General features: G+C 41.6%; 1 protein-coding gene across 3 annotated transcripts in view; it reads left to right on the top strand.

The window, feature by feature from the left end:
* HECW2 (HECT, C2 and WW domain containing E3 ubiquitin protein ligase 2) overlaps positions 1 to 19,064 on the top strand; it is a 250,554-nt gene that overhangs the window by 111,013 nt on the left and 120,477 nt on the right. For all 3 annotated transcript variants that reach the window (XM_075002118.1, XM_075002120.1, XM_075002119.1), the window contains exon 3: positions 14,049 to 14,156. In XM_075002118.1, the coding sequence (XP_074858219.1) occupies positions 14,049 to 14,156 (108 nt within the window). The remainder of the gene's footprint in view (positions 1 to 14,048; positions 14,157 to 19,064) is intronic.

Below are 19,064 nucleotides of genomic sequence, written 5' to 3' on the forward strand. Positions count from 1 at the left end.
AGTACCCTGCACTGCTTCATAGGAAGCCAGTGTGAGGCATGTTTTATGGCATAGTCCTGAGAAAAACTTAACATGCTGGTAGTGCAATTATATTAATGTATCCAAGCAAAGTGTTCAGCAAGTCTTCATGGAGAGCTGCCGAGTAATTCTGTTATGTAGCTGACTATGCTTTTGGGGCATTTTTAATAATAAAAAGAATTTTGAACAGTTTGTCAGTCATTTTAAGTTTAGAAAAACCTACTGCAGAAACAAAGAAGTCCACCAGCCTTTTGTGCTGTTAGTCAACACATTTTTAGTGGTATGTACAGCTTTTCAATGGCAGATGTACATTTTTATAATTTTTCAAAACAGTACTTTTAGAGATTTACAAGATTTGTGAATCTATTTTAAGATAGTTAGCTCACTTACGGCACTTTTTTGCTGTCTGTCCACAAAAACAAAAGGCTTTTTGAAGACTAAGTGAAGTCTTTTTTGAAGACTCATCACCATCATCAACAAACATGAGCTCGGCACTTGTTGGTGTTCGATACCTCTCACTATTTCCTTCCATCTTTCCCTGCCCAGTGAGGAGGGGCTTAGTATCTGTAGACTAGCTTTGCACCAGTCTACTATTATCTAACCCATTCTCTGTGCCCCAGCCTTCATCACAAGCCCCACGTCACCACAACATGCTGCAGTGGTATGTACCTCCCAGGCTACCACCTCCCCTACTCTACCCACCACAGTGGCCATACTGGAGCCCCTGGGGTTCCTATTGGACACACTCCAATTGTTATACTAGTCCCAGGAGAGACAATATTCCATTGAGGCATCATCTGGACTCACCTCTGCAGAGGGCAGAGGAACATGCACAATAAGCCACTGATCCTGATACAAAGATAATGAAGAAAGGATCCCCCGATGTGTTGCTCCTTACTAACTCATCCTCATGACCAGATGAGGAAGTAATTACACCACCTCTAATGGCTGCAGATGATGTATCACATTTCAAGGGCTCCCCTGCAGGGTAGTGGCAGAGCTTAAAATAACTCTTGAAGAGGTTTCTGAACCACAACATGAGCTTACTGAAATTTTACAAATGATGTTGACCAAATGTGCACTCCTCATTAACCCAGCCATTCTAGATCCTGCAAAAACAATATGGCAGTCACCTACTACCGTACCACCAAGGTGTAAAAGAACTGATAGGAACTATTAAGTATCACTGAAAGGCTCAGAATTCCTGTTCTCACTCACAACACCAAACTTCTTGGTGGTAGAAAAGGTTCACCAAAGGGGCAGACAACACCACTTTCGATCAACCCCAGTGGTTAAGGATAGCAACACTTGACCTTTTTGGCAGGAAAACGTATGTCTCATCAACTCTCTAGTTCTGAGTTTCCAACCACTCGGCCCTCCTAGCCAAATACAACCATAGATTTTACACCAGGCTCCTTGGCTTCGTGGACAATATTATGGAGGCTAAAAGACTGCAATTTAAAGCAATCGTGATCAAAGGACAGATTATCCTCCCACCCCGAATCCATAGTATTACAAGTGCCACTTGATCCAGGTGGATAATTAATTGCATGAAACTTCGATACAAGTGCAAGGGAATGCAACCCCATTGTTTCTTGACAGCTCATTCCATCAGAACTGTATCAACTTCCACGGCCTTCTTGGACAGTGTCCCTTTACTAGAAATTTGCAAGGTTGCTATGTGGACATCCCATCACACCTTCATCAACCATTAAGTCATTTCACAGGAATCAAGAGTAGACACCCAAGTGGGTAGAGCAATACTTTCCTCAACTTTCCAGTGCTCCAAAGCCCCTATCACTTAATGGTTACTGCTCTTTAGTTGCCAATGTTGGAGCACCCAGAGGGACATCTCCTGAAGAAGAGGAGAATGTTACTCACCTTGTGCAGTAACTGGAGTTCTTCTAGATGAGTGTCCCTGCGAATGTTCCACCACTGGCTCTCCTCTCCTCTGCTTCTGAGATTTTGTATTACCTGGTAGAGAAAAAACTGAAGGACATGGGCCATGCATTTGTGATTCCAGCTGCCACATTGCATGGCAACACAACCATGCATACTCAACCTGTGTTGGACTGCTGAACAAATCTCTGATCGAAGTTGCTGGGACAGCACCCAGACCAATGGTAGAGCACCCTCAGGGATTCTCATCTCAAAGAAGTTACTGCACGAGGTGGATAACCTTCCCTTCCAAGTGTGATGCTTTGGCCAAAGTAACTGTGATATTTGGATGCATGAACAAGATACAAATAGAAAGGTTATTTTACCTTTGATTTGGCACTTGTGTGATTGCTGCTGGAATGCTGTGTCCAGTTTGGATATTCACAATTGTAGAACGGTGTTGAAAGTTTGGAGGTGGTGCAGAGAAGAGCCCCCAAAATAATGAAAGGATTACAAAATATGCCTTGTATATGATAGACTGAAGGAACTCATTCTATTTAACTTAAAGAAAATGTTAAGGGATGATCTGATTACAGTCTGCAGCTATCTACACAAGGAATACCTATTTGAGAATGGGCTTTTTCACTCTATCAGAAAAAGATATAGCATGATTCAGTGACTGGAAGTTCAAATTAGAGAAACTCAGACTAATGAGAACATGCACATTTTTATATGAAGGTAATTAACCACTTGAAAAAATTTACCAAGGGTCATGGTGGATTTGCCATTGGTGACAATTTTCAAACAAGTTGGGATATTTTTTTTTAAAAAAAAGAAGTATCATCTAGAAATTATTTTGGATTATTTCCATGTCCTGTGCTATATGGTCAGTCAGATGAGACAACCATAATAGTCCTATCTTTACTTGAAATCTGTGAAAACAACTTTGGGTTCGAGGGTGGGGTTGTTTTATTTTTGGGTTTCTTTTTTTTCCCCCTCCACCCCTACAAAACATCAGGAATTGTCCGCAACTGGAGATGGGACACTGGCCTGAATGGACTGTTACTTTTGATGTAGCACAGAAAATTCTCTTTTTTAGATGCCTGGCTGATGAGTTTTGCTAAAATGCTTAGGTTATAACTGATCAGCAGATTTAGGATCTGTAAAGAATTTTCCCTCAGATTGGCAGGGACTTTGGTTTGGTTGGTTGTTTGCTTACCTTCATTTGTAAAGCATGGATCATCTGGGAACATCCCACCTAATCAGTTCCTTGCAGTTGCAGGGGCTGGGAGTATTGGTACTATCTGCTGCTTTCTGCCTAGAGCACATAACTGTTTAGTCTGCCAAGGATTAAAATACTGTAGTTTAAAAACGGCAACTGGGCTCAATATATGGGTCTCAGGAAGCTATGCAGAGAGCAGGTGATGTACATGGGGTTGGACTATATGATCCAATGGTGTCTTCTGGCCTCAGTGTCTGTGACTTGGAAAAGTACACAGCTCATTACTGAACATCCTGTGCATTAAAAGAACAGGTTAAGAACTTCCTAATACATAAACAAACACAGTACAAACAACTTTGGCTATCATTCAAGCAGCGTTGCCCTCTAATGTTTCCAGTGGAGAACACTGGATGACTTCAGTTTGGCTTCCTGTATGGGTGGATTTTTTTTTCCACCATTGAAAAGGCTTTAAGTATATTTTCCTTTGCAGTTAATCAGAAAAACACAGTGCCAGCATATGAAGCTAAGAATTTTAGGAGTGAGAAAATGCTCTCTGTACTGCTGGAAGAGAAAGCTGGCAACATGAAATCTCTGACTCTGGGTATATAAATATAGGCATACTTTTTGCTTCTGTTTCCTTGCAGATGAACTGTGTTACTATTTTGCAGGATGCCAGTACTTGGCCCCATATGCTAAAGTGTAGAATTTTTGCCTCTAGCCCCTCGGCAGGCTGTTTTCTTCTTATATACCTTTTTTTTTTCTCCATTAAACAACTGCAGCACATCCCTCTGTGTATGACAATTGTGAAAGCCTCGTCTAGAAGGAAGTAAGAAATAGGTTGGATACTTCTCCTCCCAGTTAAGCAGTAAGAGTTTAAATTACACTCTTAGCTTATCTTTTTTCTTTCTGCACATTAACTGTAGATTTAACTGTTATGTCTTTAGTTCTTCAAATTTGTAAAATCCCTAATAGTGTAAGCACAACATAAGGCAGCCTATTAAATAGATCAAGAATATGGCTCCTCTTAGAACATTAATGAGAGTTATGATTTGAAAATAATAAAACTCTGAGGCTGTGTCTATACTTGCATTCCTCTTTCGAAAGAGGCATGCAAATGAGGGAAAATAAAAATGCAAATAAGGCACAGATTCACATATCTGATTCCTTGTTTGCATATTATTGCAAAAGAGCTCCTTTTGAATGAAGGATATGCAAATGAGGTGCCAGATATGTAAATTTGACCCTCATTTGCATGTTATAATTCCCCTCATTTGCATGCCTCTTTCGAAAGAGGAATGCAAGTGTAGACACAGCCTCAGGGATGTGTATTTCTTACAACTTGTGAAAGCACCTGCATTGTTTCAAGAGAGAACACCTGTTCTTTTAAGTTACAATGTTTTTTTCTGTTTCCAGGATAGTTAAATTAATTCCAGCTACTATGTTGACTGTCTCAGTCTAAACAGGCAGACTGTGTCTAAACTTGCATTCCTCTTTCAAAAGAAGCATGTAAATGAGGGAAATAAAAATGCAAATGAGGTGAAGATTTACATATCTGTTGCCTCATTTGCATATTTTTCTTTCAAAAGAAAAAAGGCAGTGAAAACAGGGCACTTTTGAAAATAAACCCCATCTTCAGAAGAACCCTTCTTCCTGAAACAAAATAGGAAGAAGGGTTCTTTCGAAGATGGGGTTTATTTTTGAAAGAGCCTTGCCTACACTGTTTTTTTTCTTTTGAAAGAACATGCAAAGCAGGCAACAGATATGTAAATATGTACCTCATTTGCATTTTCAATTTCCCTCATTTACATGCCTCTTTTGAAAGAGGGATGCAAGTGTGGACACAAACTCAGTCTGCCGATAAGTGTGTGAGCCTGGTCATGTGTGTAAGTCCACTGAGTCACTCTGAGTCATGTGTGTAAGTCCACTGAGTCACTCTGGAGCAGCTCAAGTGAGTCTTAACCATTTACACAGATGAGTTGTACTGACTTCATGTGTGATTTGCCATTGACTGGTCTTTTAGTAGGCATCCTTCAGTCTGCATAGACTATGGATCGCGCCCTTTATAGTTTCAATTGAGGACTTCATTTACAGCGTCTAATGTGACTATGAAGACCCACACGAGAGTGACAGTCCTTGCTGCATCTCTTGCAGATGTGGTGGGTGTCTGGCAAGTCCTTAGTGTGCTTTCTGTGCGCTCGCTTCTCCTCTGCTAGCTGTCTGATCCTCATCTCGCCCTTCTGAGGCCTTTGTGTAACCCCTGCCTCCGTCTGTTGCGGTCATCTGCTAGTTCTTCCCAGTTGTCCAGCTCAATGTCTACCTCTCTGAGGTCTCTCTTACAGACATCTTTGTAGTGCAGCTGGGGGCGTCTGGGAGGTCTTTTGCCAGAGGATAGCTCGCCATACAGGATGTCTTTTGGAATCCTTCCATCATTCATCCTGTGGACGTGGCCAAGCCAGCGGAGCCGACGCTACCTGAGGAGGGTGTGCATGGTTGGGATTCCAGCTTGCTCGAGGACGGCAGTGTTGGTCACTCTGTCCTTCCATGATATTCCAAGGATGCGCCTGAGGCAGCGCAAGTGGAAGACGTTCAGCCTCTTTTCCTGGCGGGCATACGGGGTCCAAGTCTCGCTGCCATTAAGGAGGGTGCTGAGGATGCAGGCTCTGTAGACTTGCATTTTGGTGTGAGTGTACAGCTTGTTGTTGTTCCACACTCTCTTGCTGAGTCTGGACAGAGTTGTGGCCGCTTTTCCGATCCTCCTGTTTAGCTCGGTGTCCAACGACAGGGTGTCAGTGATGGTGGACCTGAGGTAAACGAACTCGTGGACGACCTCTAACGTATAGTTGTCAATGCTGATTGATGGGGATTCAGCAACATCCTGACCGAGTACTTTGTCTTCTTTAGGCTGATGGTAAGGCCAAAGTCCTTGCACGCTTTGGAGAACTGATCCAGCAGTTTTTGAAGCTGGTCTTCTGTGTGAGACACTACAGCAGCATCGTCTGTGAACAGCATGTCTCTGATGAGGACTTCCTGCACCTTAGACTTAGCTTTCAGCCTTGCAAGGTTAAACAGTTTCCCATCAGATCTTGTGTGCAGCAAGATGCCCTCTGTTGAAGATCCAAAGGCATACTTCAGGAGGAGTGTGAAGAAGATCCTGAACAATGTCAGAGCAAGCATGCATCCTTGTTTGACGCCTCTCCTGATTCTGAAAGCATCCAATAATGCGCCGTCATATTGGATGGTTCCTCTCATGTCTTCGTGGAACGACTGGATCATCTTGAGTAACCGTGGAGGACAGCCTATCTTGTGGAGCAGTTTGAACAGACCATCCCTGCTGACCAAGTCAAAGGCCTTGGTCAGGTCAATGAAGGCTATGTAGAGTGGCTTCCTCTGCTCCCTGCACTTCTCCTGCAGCTGCCTTAGAGAGAAGACCATGTCAACAGTAGACCTCTCTGCGCGGAATCCGCACTGCGATTCGGGGTACACCCTCTCGGCAATCTTCTGGAGTCTGCCAAGGATGACGCGAGCGAACAGTTTACCAGTGATGCTTAGGAGGGAGATTCCACGGTAGTTGTTGCAGTCGCTTCTGTCTCCTTTGTTCTTATACAATGTTACAATGTTAGCGTCGCTCATATCCTGTGGAACCTCACCCTCTTTCCAGCACAGGCACTGTAGCTCATGTAGGGGTTCCAGGAGTGTGTCCACGGCACACTTGATTACCTCTGGTGGTATACCATCCTGGCCAGGGGCCTTTCCTGCTGCAATGCTGTTGATGGCTCTCTTTAGTTCATTCACAGTCGGTTCCTGATCCAGTTCGTCCATCTGGTATCTTTTAAATCTCCTGTATCAATTTTTGCTTTTCTTTGTCCTGTTTCTGCTCTTTGAGGCCAGGATTGAATCTCTGTTCTGTGAAAAGTCATGTGCACTAATAGCACTATGAAAATAAAAATACAGCTGTTACCCAGTCTGTTTGCAGCAAGCTTATGTCACCTACTTGGCTGTAAGAGCTTTTCTGAAAGTTCTTTCAAGTACGAATGAACACATTGGCATTGTTGGGGATTGGTTCAGTTTTGGACATTGATATTTTTATAATATTTAGCTAATTAATAATCTCTCAGCATTATAAACACACAGAGGGCTTGTCTACACTTGCCCCCAACTTCGAAGGGGGCATGGTAATCAGAATAATGGAAGATTACTGATGAAGTGATGTGGTGAATATGCAGCACTTCATTAGGCTCATTCTCCCCCGTGGCAACTTCCAAGTGTCAGACTTTGAAGTGCCAGCATGTGTGCACTTCAAGGTTGCCGTGGGGGAGAATTAGCCTAATGAAGTGCTGCATATTCATCATAGCACTTTATTAGTAATCTCCCATCACCCTGATTACCATGCCCCCTTTGAAGTTGGGGGCAAGTGCAGACCCAGCCATAGTATTTTAGCAGTATATGGTAAGGCAGGGCTTAGTGAGGAACCTATAGATCAGATCCGGAGTATGATCGAGGAGCTCTCAGTGCTGTTTGGGAAGAGGATGCAAAACTGGCCTCGTGACACTTTTTGTGCTCCCCTGATCCTGGGGCCATGCTGGCATAAGTTAAATGTTACAGTCCATGGCATAAATCAGAGCAGGTTTCTGCCAGCTGCCAGTGGCCACAAGTAAGAATTCTAACAGTTAGATCTGCTGGTATGAGGGAGCCCTAACACTGCTGCCTTTCTCCGGCCCAACATTATGTTGGCATACAAGAAAGATGTAGCAGAAGTAGATTCTTATATGCTGAGGAACCCGGCAGTGGTTGGCTACAACAGCTTTCTGCATTTTTGCACTGGCAGAATGACGCACAGCAACCTGAACTGCTCTAAAATAAATGACTTTGCAAGATATCATACAATATAGTGAAATACTTGGAAGACAAAAGCCAGTTTCTCAGTGCACTCCCACTGTGATCCTTGTTGTGACTGGCTTGCTATCATTTCTGGTATTTTAAAATTCTCCTGTTTACATTAGTCTGCTTGATTGCACATGGGACGTAACTCACTCTTTGGAATTCTCCCATGGAAAAGTAAAGGAAGGAAGCTGAGGGAGGATGGAGCTATTGCATCCTGTACCCTTCAGAGGGGAGTGGCCACAAATAGCTTAGTTTGAAGACGTAATACTTTATATATTTTAGCTTAGGATGTTTGAACCTAGATAAGCCTTTGATTAAAGTGGGTAGTCAACTGTGTATATCTGATGGAAATTTCTGAGGAGGTTGAGGGCATCCTTCTTATGTCACTTCCTTATAATGACAGGAGGAAGAGGAAAAAATGCAGAAGTACCTTTTTGAAGTGGTGATTACACAAAGTATTAGTTCTTCAAGACTGAACTGCACTGTTGGGTTCCAGAAGACAATTCCTGTAAAACCTAGTAAAAATAATTGGAAACAGGGCTGAGGCATGAATACCAGGAACAGTATAGAATATGTCCTGTAAAAGTTTCATTTTCTGATTCTCCAGTTCATTAATTGGGTCTGACTGAAGGCATGCAGAGGTCTTCTGCAGTGGTGAGGTAAGGTTAAAATATACAGTGAAATGTGGATCCTTAGCAGGCAACTTTAGGATTGTATTAAATAGACTTTCTATATTAAAATTGTTTTACCCCCAGAAGCCTGTGAAATAGTCACAGTCAGCCATGGAGTATTAATTGGCTTTCACTATCAGAGTATAAATTACACTTGGTCACTTAACTTTTGGAAGTAGGGAAAGGTTGAAAAAAATCTCCAAATTGCATTTAGTGCATTTTAAATGGATTGCTTTAATACAGTTTATTTACAGACTGACTTTCCAGGGATGCTTTTGTTCACAAGATTTAATTTGCTTTCCAGACTTTAAGAAGAGGAACGAGGCCTTGAGATTAAATGTTTTCTTCTCTTAAATGCATATTGATACCACTTTTGATTGCTTTTAAGTACTTTATTTTTTTGCTGTTGTAGAAAAGAAGTAAGGATGTTCTACTGCTTAAAGTACATGCACAAGATTCTCCAGCAATTATACGAAGTTTCTTTTATTTGTACCTGCAGAACTCTTTAATATTACAAACATTTTTTTTTGCATTGTATCAAATTGAAAACTATCAGTGTGAAAAGGTAGGGACAGAAATTTGTGCCATGTCAAACATGTAAAGCCAATGCAGACTTTTATTAAACACAAAAAAATCTAACAAATGAAGCAACAAAGAGTCAATGAAAATTTAAAACATCCGTCCTTCATCGTTCGTTAAAATTCTTTGTGTGTAATAGAAATCCGAGTGCACTTGTGAGTACCAAAACAAGAATTAGTATTAATAGTTCAACACAGTACTGTAAAAATGTTGGATGTTATACCTCCAGCCTACTGGTGATTGGTCAAAATTCAGTCCTAATGTTTTGTCTCGCTGTCCAGTAATTTAAACAGGCAATTGAACTAACATTCTAGTGAAAATGTTCAAATTTGAGTGAAAAGAAGAAGGAGCAGATAGAGCTTTGTACAGGATGAACCTCTCTAATCCAGAACTCTCTTGATTAGCAACCTCCATAATTTGGCATGATTTTAGTTAGCTGGATGACCATTTACCATGGGTGGGGCCAATTTTCCCACAGTCCCATAAAGTTTGCTTGTAGCCCTGGCTCTCATTGCTCTTTGCTGTTAGTTAGGTGTAATTTACTCCTAGATGTCTCCTAAGAGCCCACTAAGCAGTGGAAGTGTTGATTTTGCTGCTAGACGATTTTGACCTTCCATAGTTGATGACTTCTCTTGTCCGGCACCAGTCAGGTCCTGAGGGTATGTCTGCTAGAGAAACTGATATAAAGTCAGTGAAATTCACCATGAGACAAAATGCACTTGTTAAAAGAGTACACTTTCTGTTCATCAGCTTCCACAGATCAGGTGACACTTTCTTTAAGAGAATACTTGCAAGAAATAATCTGTTTTAGAAGCATAGTTTGAAACCTTGCCAGACTCAGGTATGCTTCTGTAATATCTCAGAGTGCAAAGCCACTACTTGCCCCTCTCTTGCTTAATAAATGTGTAATGTGCATAGTCTTCAGTGAACAATAATTTATTGAAATTTATCTAAAATGTTTATAGTTCTGAAAAATATAAAGATTTAAAAAAAAAATTAAACATAAAGAACATGGCCACTTAGCTTATTTTGTAGCTTTCTTCATTTTTTTAAAATATCAGAAAGCTTCACATAATACAAAACATATACATTCCAGGAAGAGAGATTAGATAAGAGGTAAAGAGGAGGTAAATCCAAAAGGAGAGTAATAGAATTAAACGTGGACAATATTGCTAGCACCATGATTGATCTTTCCTAGGCTGTGCTACATGAATGGTTTTTGTAGAGCTTTAGTTTGCAAAATGCTTCTAAAGTGGTGAATGAGGATGATTTTTTTCATAAATAAAGCCATTCATCAAGGGAATGTATTGGCATCACTTTCCATTTAAAATGAGTTTGTGGTATAAATCTTAAATCTACTAATTGATTTATACCGACTTTATATACAGTCAACAGCTACGGTCAGCATATTTTTCTTTTTCACAATGTGAATAGTCCTGGCATATGTGATTTTTAAGATTTTTTTTCCAAAGTGACAAACTCTTTCTCTAAAGTTGTGCTCAGTTTAGCTGATAGATGTGTAATGCAAACTAATAATTGTCTAGCACTTTTGACTCAGTGTTTCATTATTTGTAAAATTAGGCACTGAGAACCAAAGCCATCTTCATAAAAGATGATTTAGCAGAATTTTATTAATTATGTGAGTTCAGCAATACATAGTGTCATCTTGATTATACATATGACGCTAATCCAAACTTTCCTTTTAGATGGGGAAAAAAACAAAAACAAAAAACGGGGGTGGGGTTTCCTGACTTGAGGTGGAAATCTGACCCTGTTGAAGACATCAGTTGGTTCCACTTAAGTGACTTGACTTGACTTAAACCCTTGTACTCCAGGTGGAACATAGGTCATCTACAAGTCTCCACCACTTCACTGTCTTGGGACAAAACTTCTAGATGACCCCAGGAGTACACCAATTGTTGTGCTTTCAGTCTTAGTAGGTCTTTGCCATGTTGTCTGAGGTCTTCCTCTTTTTTGCATTTTCCTTGTGAGTTCCATTTGAGGGCTTGACAGACTATGCTGGATGATGGTTTTCTGAGTGTGTGGCCTGGCTGCCCCCACTTTTTTCTGTTGATTTGAATGTCAGGTGATTCTTGTCCTGCTCTTTTCCAAGGCTCCTCATTTGTTGCCATTTGATACAAAGGATGTACTTCAAGCATCTGTTTATGAATGTCTGAAGCTTGTGATTTGAAGACTTTAGTATGCCAGGTCTCATGACGTCCATACAAGAGCTCATTCTTCACATTTGTGTTGAAGATCTGCAGTTTCATTTTGGCAGATATTATTTGTGATCTGTTTGTTGTGCTCAGACTCTGGGAGGGAGTGAAGCATGAACAAGGTGCATTCAGGGGAGAAGGCAGGGAAGAAGATGGGTGGTTGCGGAGCTCCAAGACAAGGCCAGATGAGCCCTATGGCCAGGACCCTGGGCAAAGGGGCAGCTGCTGGGATCCTGAGTGACAGCATAATCCCAGGTGTGGAGCCATGCAGGGCACAAAGCCTGGGGGTGCTTCTGTACCCCCCACACCCATACTCCTGCCTCCTATGGAAACCCATTGTTACCCTGTATTGACCTCCTTTAGTCTGGCAAATACTCTGGTTCAGCACGAGTCACGTTCTAAGAGTGCCTGACCATAAAGATTCAACATGAACAAACAAAATCAATAAATAAAATTTGTGTGATTTTAAATAAAGTCCAACTGTGTTCATCTTTGTAAATAGCCATGAAATTTAAGAGTTTGTTTCAATTTTGAATGAAACTTATATGTTCTACATAAATTAAGTATACAGCTAATTGTGATAGCTCTAATTCAGGAGAATACTGCACATAGAGCTGAATATTCAGTGTAGAGACTTCAGCAAATATATGTTTGTGACATTTGAAATACAAAAAAAAACTGAAGTGCTGTCCTCTTCTTTCTTAGGTAGCATGCACATTTCTAGGAGCATATGGCTGAATTCTGTAGCCTTCATTCATATGAGTACACTCATCAAGTCCAAAAGGACTACTTGCATGAATAAGGTTTGCACATTAAAATCCACAGAAGGGCAAATTTTCAGTGAATACGTTTTAAGAGAGTTGCAATGTGCCCTCATGTCCATACAGTTAAGTAGAAATACTTTTTAAAATTTTATGTGGACAAGAAAGTACAATGCCAGGGAAGGATCTCTGAGGCTAACTATGTGTCTGCCAAAGCTTGTAAGCTCAACTTAACTTGTAAAACATCAAGATGAACTTTTTGTATAAATAATTTCACAATGACTTACTTCAGCTTGTCTATTGGCAGTCAGCTTGTTTGTGTACTCGTTTGCCCTCTGTAAACAGCTTTTCAGGTTATGTCTACGCTAGGCAAAGTAAGTGGATAGCAGACATACAATTCTAGCTATGGCAATTATTTAGCTAATATCAACCTATCTGTGCTTGGCTTACTTGACGGGTCCCTACTGAGCAAGGTCAACTGAAGAATTTCTTCCCTTGACTTCTCTTACTCCTTGCAAGGAGTACAGGGATCGACTGCAAACCCTGAGAGGTCGATTTCATGTGTCCCTACTAGACGTATGAAATCGAACCCCGGAAGAATGACCCTGAGCGGGTCAATCTTCCGGGTTAGTGTAGACTTAACCTCAGTTTGCATTCCTTTAATCCAAGGAGGGTCAGGGTGACTGAAGAATCCATTTTGATTGATGCCAAGACCAAAATACTAATTAACTTAGAGTAACACTTTCCTCTCCCAATCCTTCTTCACTTTTTCGCAGATACCTTGCATCCTGTTAAGTACTTGATCCTGTACATTGCAGAGAACATCATAGAGGTTTTGAATACTGTGAATGCCTACTGGAGTCGGCTAAGAACTGACGCTGCTGTGTTGTCTTAAAACAGTTGCTCAGCATCTTCCAGGACAAGATCTTAGGAGCAGTAAACCTCCTCCTTTTTTCTCTAAGGGATATAATTTATTAAAAAATATACATTAAGAAGAAATTGAGGCACCTGAACCACTGTATTGCTGCTCTCTTGCTTGGGTTTATCTGTGTTCATAGAATTCTAGTGCTAGAAGGGACCTCAGGAGGTCATTGAGGCCAGCCTCTGCCCAAGCAGGATCAACCGCAACTAAATCATTCCAGCCAAGACTTTGGGCTTGCTTACACTACCTCCCTACTTCAAAGGGGGGATGGTAAGTAGGTTGGTGGGAGATTATCAATGAAGTGCTGCACTGCATATGCAGCACTTCATGAAGCTAATTCTCCCCCGCGGCAACTTCAAAGTGTTAAACTTTGAAGTGCTGACTTGCGTGTAGCTGTGGCTAACCTGCTGGTACTTCAAAGTGCCTAGGCAACTTTGAAGTCCCTTTATGCCTCAAAATTTTGCTATCCTGCTACTGTTATACCAAAATTTTGAGGCGTAAAGGGACTTAGAAGTTGCCCAGGCACTTCGAAGTACCAGCAGGTTACCTGCGGCTGTTTGAATCCCCATGGGCATAGGTAAGAAATCACCACAAGAAAGCATTCTATTTTGTGCAAGATCCAAGATGAGTGGTCTTCTGATTTAATGTGACTCTCCAAAACAAAAACAAAAACAAAAAAACCCAAACCCAACAGATTATAAAGAAAAGGGATTATTTATACAAAGAACTGGCATTTATTGAATGTGAAAGAATGTTAAGACCTCTCTTTGTTTTCACTAGTTGTTTCCTGGTTATTGACACCTGTCACATATCTGGGACCCATGGCCAGGGCAGAGGCCACTGATGTTTGTGGCTTTACTCACCATTTTACAGGAAACGGTTTTCTTTTTACTCTTCCAGATGAGAATTCTCCTGCCAATTTCTGGGATTCTAAGAACCGTGGAGTGACGGGAACGCAAAAAGGACAAATTGTATGGCGAATTGAACCTGGCCCCTATTTTATGGAACGTAAGTACCTGTGTGTAATACAGGGTGGGCATTGTCATAGGCATCCAGGCCCTTCAGCTCTTTAGGTACTATGACTTCTTGTCAATAGTCTGTGGAACCAGCTTATGATTGGTGATATTTCCATGTCTGGCAGTATTTTAAAATCATCTTTATTTAGCTCTTTTTACATGGTGCCATGCATTAGATAGGAAAACTGAACGGACGCTGGAGTTTCTCTCAGTATGTTAACGGTATCATCATATGTGGGTCTGATTTGTAGTGCTCCTGCAGCTCCAGCATGGCACTATGGGTGGTTAATCTATATTACTTAGCCTGTAAGCTTTGGCCACTACAGGAAGGTGGCCTCTGCCATCAGCCTGGTGTCAGTATTTGAAGTCAGTCAAATGGAATAACAAATTCAGAGTTTAGTTGTCTGTGCATAAAAAAAAAAAAGACTCAAGGGCAAGTACATGTAGCCCTACCTAAGGCTTTTATCTAGTTCTGAGCCTCAGGACTAGCACTGGAGAGCTTCTCCTCTGTTCCAGTCTCTCCCATCTGCCTCTGAGGGCAGGCTACACTATAGGAGATGGTCATATTAAGGTGTGCACTTCCAGCAAAGTTAATTATGTAGCTGGAGTCAATATACCTTAATTTGGGTTTCTGCGCTATCTCCACTCTCATTGACTTCCCTTACTCCTAATGAGGGCCAGGAGAACTGGTGCTGATGTAAGCACCCTGTAAGTTTGATTTAATGAATCGCTACCAGGTGCAGGGTCAATCTTCCTGATAGTGAGCATGTACCCGGAGACAGGGCCACTGGAGCACGTTTTGGGTGCATTCTAAGATACGAAGCTGAAGGAAGATGTGTATGTTTACTCCATGAATGCTAGTCCACAATGAGACCTAGTTTGTTGTAGGAAAAAAGATACATATGCAGCAACCTATGTATGCCAGGCACTTTAGATAAAAGTTGTAAGAAGATGGGGTTCCTTCCCCATCAATGAGTTCATTACTATCTTTTTGTGTCCAACTAAATAAATCAACGAGGGAGTGAAGCTAAAGTCCTATTGGTATGGTGAGAGGGAGTAGCTGGCAGGGTGTTTTTTGACCATGTACCTTTAAAACTTGTTCCTGTTCCATCTCTGTAGCAGCTAGAGTTTGTTAGCAAGCTGCAAAACCTGCCTTTTACTCCGTCCTGTTAGGAAGGGAAGGGTGGGAAGGGTGCTTTAGTATCATTTTATTGTTGCTATGGGATTTGATTTGACTAGGGTAATTGACAAATATGTTTGTTAATGTGCTTTTAAATGATTTTCAGTGGTGTCCCTAGCAGTGAATGGGAGCTTATTATAGAGTAGCAAAACTCCAAATGTGTAAATAATGAAATGTATGCATGTTATGATTGTAATAAGTGTATATTTCTTAAGGATTTTGGGGATCTTTAGAAAAAAGTAAAGGTTAGAGGTACTTTAAAAATTTCTGGTGTTTTTAAAATGATTTTTTTTCTGGAAACTTTCTGCTCCATTCATTTTCTATTTCTGCTTTTTTCTTTTTTTTTCCAAAAATAAACAACAGTATTCGCAGGAGGAAATTTTAAGGAGAAAAAGTAAAACTTTTTTCCACCCACTTTCTACAAAAACAAAAAAGATTTTTGACTAGCTCCTTCAAAAATAGTAATGAGACCTTGAGTAGATGACTCCAGAAAGGGGTTTATGGATAGTTAGCTGAAAGGAGTGCACTTTGAGGAGATAGCTGAAGAAAAGTGAAGTTTGTTTCAGGATGGAGAGAGAAGCTTTTCCAAGCATAGAAAGCAGCATGGGAAAAAGGCAGTGTTTTATATATGGGAGAAGTATCAGTTCTCTTCTATTTAAAATCAAATATATATATCCTTCCCATTCCAGTTATTGATTTCTAAATATTTTAGTTTCTTCAAGTGACCTCAATATACCCAGATGTTCTTTAGTAATTTGATACAGGCTTTGTCTTGCAGATCTTAAAACAGCAGATTTGCACATGTAAAACACATGTTAAGTCACCTGATTTCTTTATGTCCCTTGACTCCCCATCACCATTACTCAGCTCAGCTCCATTGGTTTGATCTTTGCTTAAAAATCTGAATTTGGAACTCCCAAATGAGTTGATTAAGTAAAGTAAAACTTTAAGGCTGCCAGCCATCTCTGAAGCACAGAGTAAAGTTGTAGCTTCTCTTAGAAGTTAGACTTCTTGAGAGATACGGGCACCCAAAATTCAAATTACACTGTTGTGCCCCTTCCTAACTTCACATACCTGTAGGCACTTGGGGTGCAGTGACATGTTACCTTTCACATGAAAAGGCACTACCTTCCCTTCTATAATTTTGATCACCTGGAAGAAATCAGTGTGATAATCTTGCAATGATGTAGGTGACCTTGTTAAATTCTAATCTGTCTGGGATTAAATGTGCAAAGAGAATTTTGTCACAATAGACATGAGGAAGGCTTCAAGTGCTGCTCTGCAACCCATCTTTTCTGAAAGTAACAACTGTAGCTTCATGGTATTAAAGAGAGTTCTTCCTGCTTGCTATTCCCTCATTTTACACTGGGGTGCTGTTAACTGTTCATAAGCTTTAATTCATTTAACTCATGACTAAGACCTGTACATAGCCTTTGAGGAGTGTTAGGTATCTCTTAGTATGTATAATTATTAATTCACTTTATTTTTTGGAACAACAAAAAGTCTTGTGGCACCTTTATAGACGAACAGATATTTTGGAGCATAAGCTTTGGTGGGCAAAGACCTGCTTCGTGAGGTGCCACAAGACTTTTGGTTGTTATTGAAGCTACAGACTAACACGGCTACTTCTCTGATACTTTATTTATTTTTTAGAACACCCACCTACCTCACCAAGACTCTGCAGTTTAGCTCTGAAAATACAATGGGACATTATAGAAAAGTAATAAAAGCAATAATAGAAAAAGTTAAATTAATTCAAAGAATCTATTAAAATAAAATAAAATCCTATGGATCAGAGAAGAAGTGTAGGAGGGGAAGCTCATAAGCAGTGGGGACGGGGAAACATCAAATTATTTTGGCAGTATTTCAGATGTGGACTGTATTGGGATGAAGTGGCCACCCACTGACCTGCAGGGGGAGGAACCTGTCCAGGAACCATTTTGGTCTGAGCCTGACTTCTCCCCATCAACTGACTGGAAGCCGGGAGGCGGGGACAGGACTATAAAAGCCCAGCCTGAGGTCTCAGTTGAGGTTCAGCCTCCGGAGGAACCACAGGTCTGCCCAGCATGCCCGGCCTGCGAGGCTGGGGACTGAATTGCATCCCCTGTACCTCTGCTGGTCCTGGCACCCCTTATACCTCCTAGATACTGGCCTGACTCTGAGAACTGGCTAGAACTTTGATCTGGGCCTGCAGCCCAAGTCTAGCTGAGACTGTGGGACCTGCCAGCAGCCAAGGATTGGTTTGGACCACCTGGACCCCTGCTGGTCCTGGCACCCCTCACATCCCCTAGAAACAGGCCTAACCCAGAGGATCAGCCTGAACCCGAGCCCCAGTCTTCACCCCAAGTTTGGCCAAGGCAGCGAGACTTGAGAGGCAGAGGACTGGCCTGGACGACCTGGACCCCAGCTAGACCTGGAATCCCTTGAATCCCCCACGAGTCCTACAGACATCCAGGTATGCGCCGAGGGGGAGAATGGACGTGGCCCAAGGGATTGTGAGGACTGGTACAGGGCCTCGGGCCAGCGTGTTGTGGTCTGGAACCCCACGGACCCTTGCAGCTGACAGCTCTGCTGCGAACAGGGCCCTAGGCTGGGATGCGGTGGAGTGGGCAGGCCCACGTCCCCCCTGCCACCCACCTACTTGGTGGCTGTCTCGCCCTCTCCGCTAACTCAGGTGAACCACCTGCACCCCTCGTAAGCAAGGAGACAGACTGTTGCTAGGCTTTCTACAAACCATGTTTGCTGCCCCATGCAGCACCAGGGCTTGGGCCCACTGGACTTGTGCTAGACTCTTGAACTTATAATGACTGACCAGATGTGTCCACTGTTGGCCCTTGCCACGCACTTAGGTCCATCACAGAAAATGTAGTTTCTTGCTGATCTGAGGTGCAGTGTTTGAATCTGACATACTGATTTTATGCAGATACCACTTTCCATCAAGATCAGAGTCAAGGTGGGTATTTCAAATATATTTGGCTTCCAGGGGTAGAGCTTTAAAATCCAGTGATATTGTTATCTTAAAACCAGTCAGACACTTCATAAGTAGCCAACATACAGAATGCCAGCTAGATGTAATGTGATCACTGCTGCTGATGGCATTTAACAGTTATAGCACTGTATTATGACACAAATGATTGAAAAGCCCAAGTGACAAGAATCAAAAGGGAATGTCAGTCTAGTACTCTATTCACGAGCACAGGTTATTTGCTATACTAAAGTGTCACAGGATGAGTATACCACTAGTTGTATGTATTTCTGTTGAGGGCAAGACCACAAATGACAACCAAACTATTAACTTAACTTTCTATAATAGGGAGTCATTATGAAAGATAGGCTATGTAGGCAAGAGCTGTTGTTCTGCAAGACTTGTGTTTTTCGAGGGTGGAAGTGAAGGTGACAGATGGATGCACTGGACCTAGTATTTTTTGCGCACACCTGGACAGCAGTGGCTATCAAGCTAGAGCTGTTTAGTTGTGTTTCATTAGTGTACCAGTGATACACTGTCAGTGAAATCAAGGTGATTTAAATCACCATAAAAACCCATTGATTTAAATCAAGTTACCAAAATAGCTAAGACAGACTATGCTTAGAGTGCACTTAATTTGGAATGAACCCCATTGAACTCACTGATGCTTCTGCTTTTTTGAGGAAAAAATGGTACAGAATGGGGTTCCCTGGGAAAAACAGTTACAGTGAAGTGAAACAGTGATTAGACTTACG

The sequence above is a fragment of the Carettochelys insculpta genome, chromosome 8 (assembly GCF_033958435.1).
Source record: "Carettochelys insculpta isolate YL-2023 chromosome 8, ASM3395843v1, whole genome shotgun sequence".
Lineage (NCBI taxonomy): Eukaryota > Metazoa > Chordata > Testudines > Carettochelyidae > Carettochelys > Carettochelys insculpta.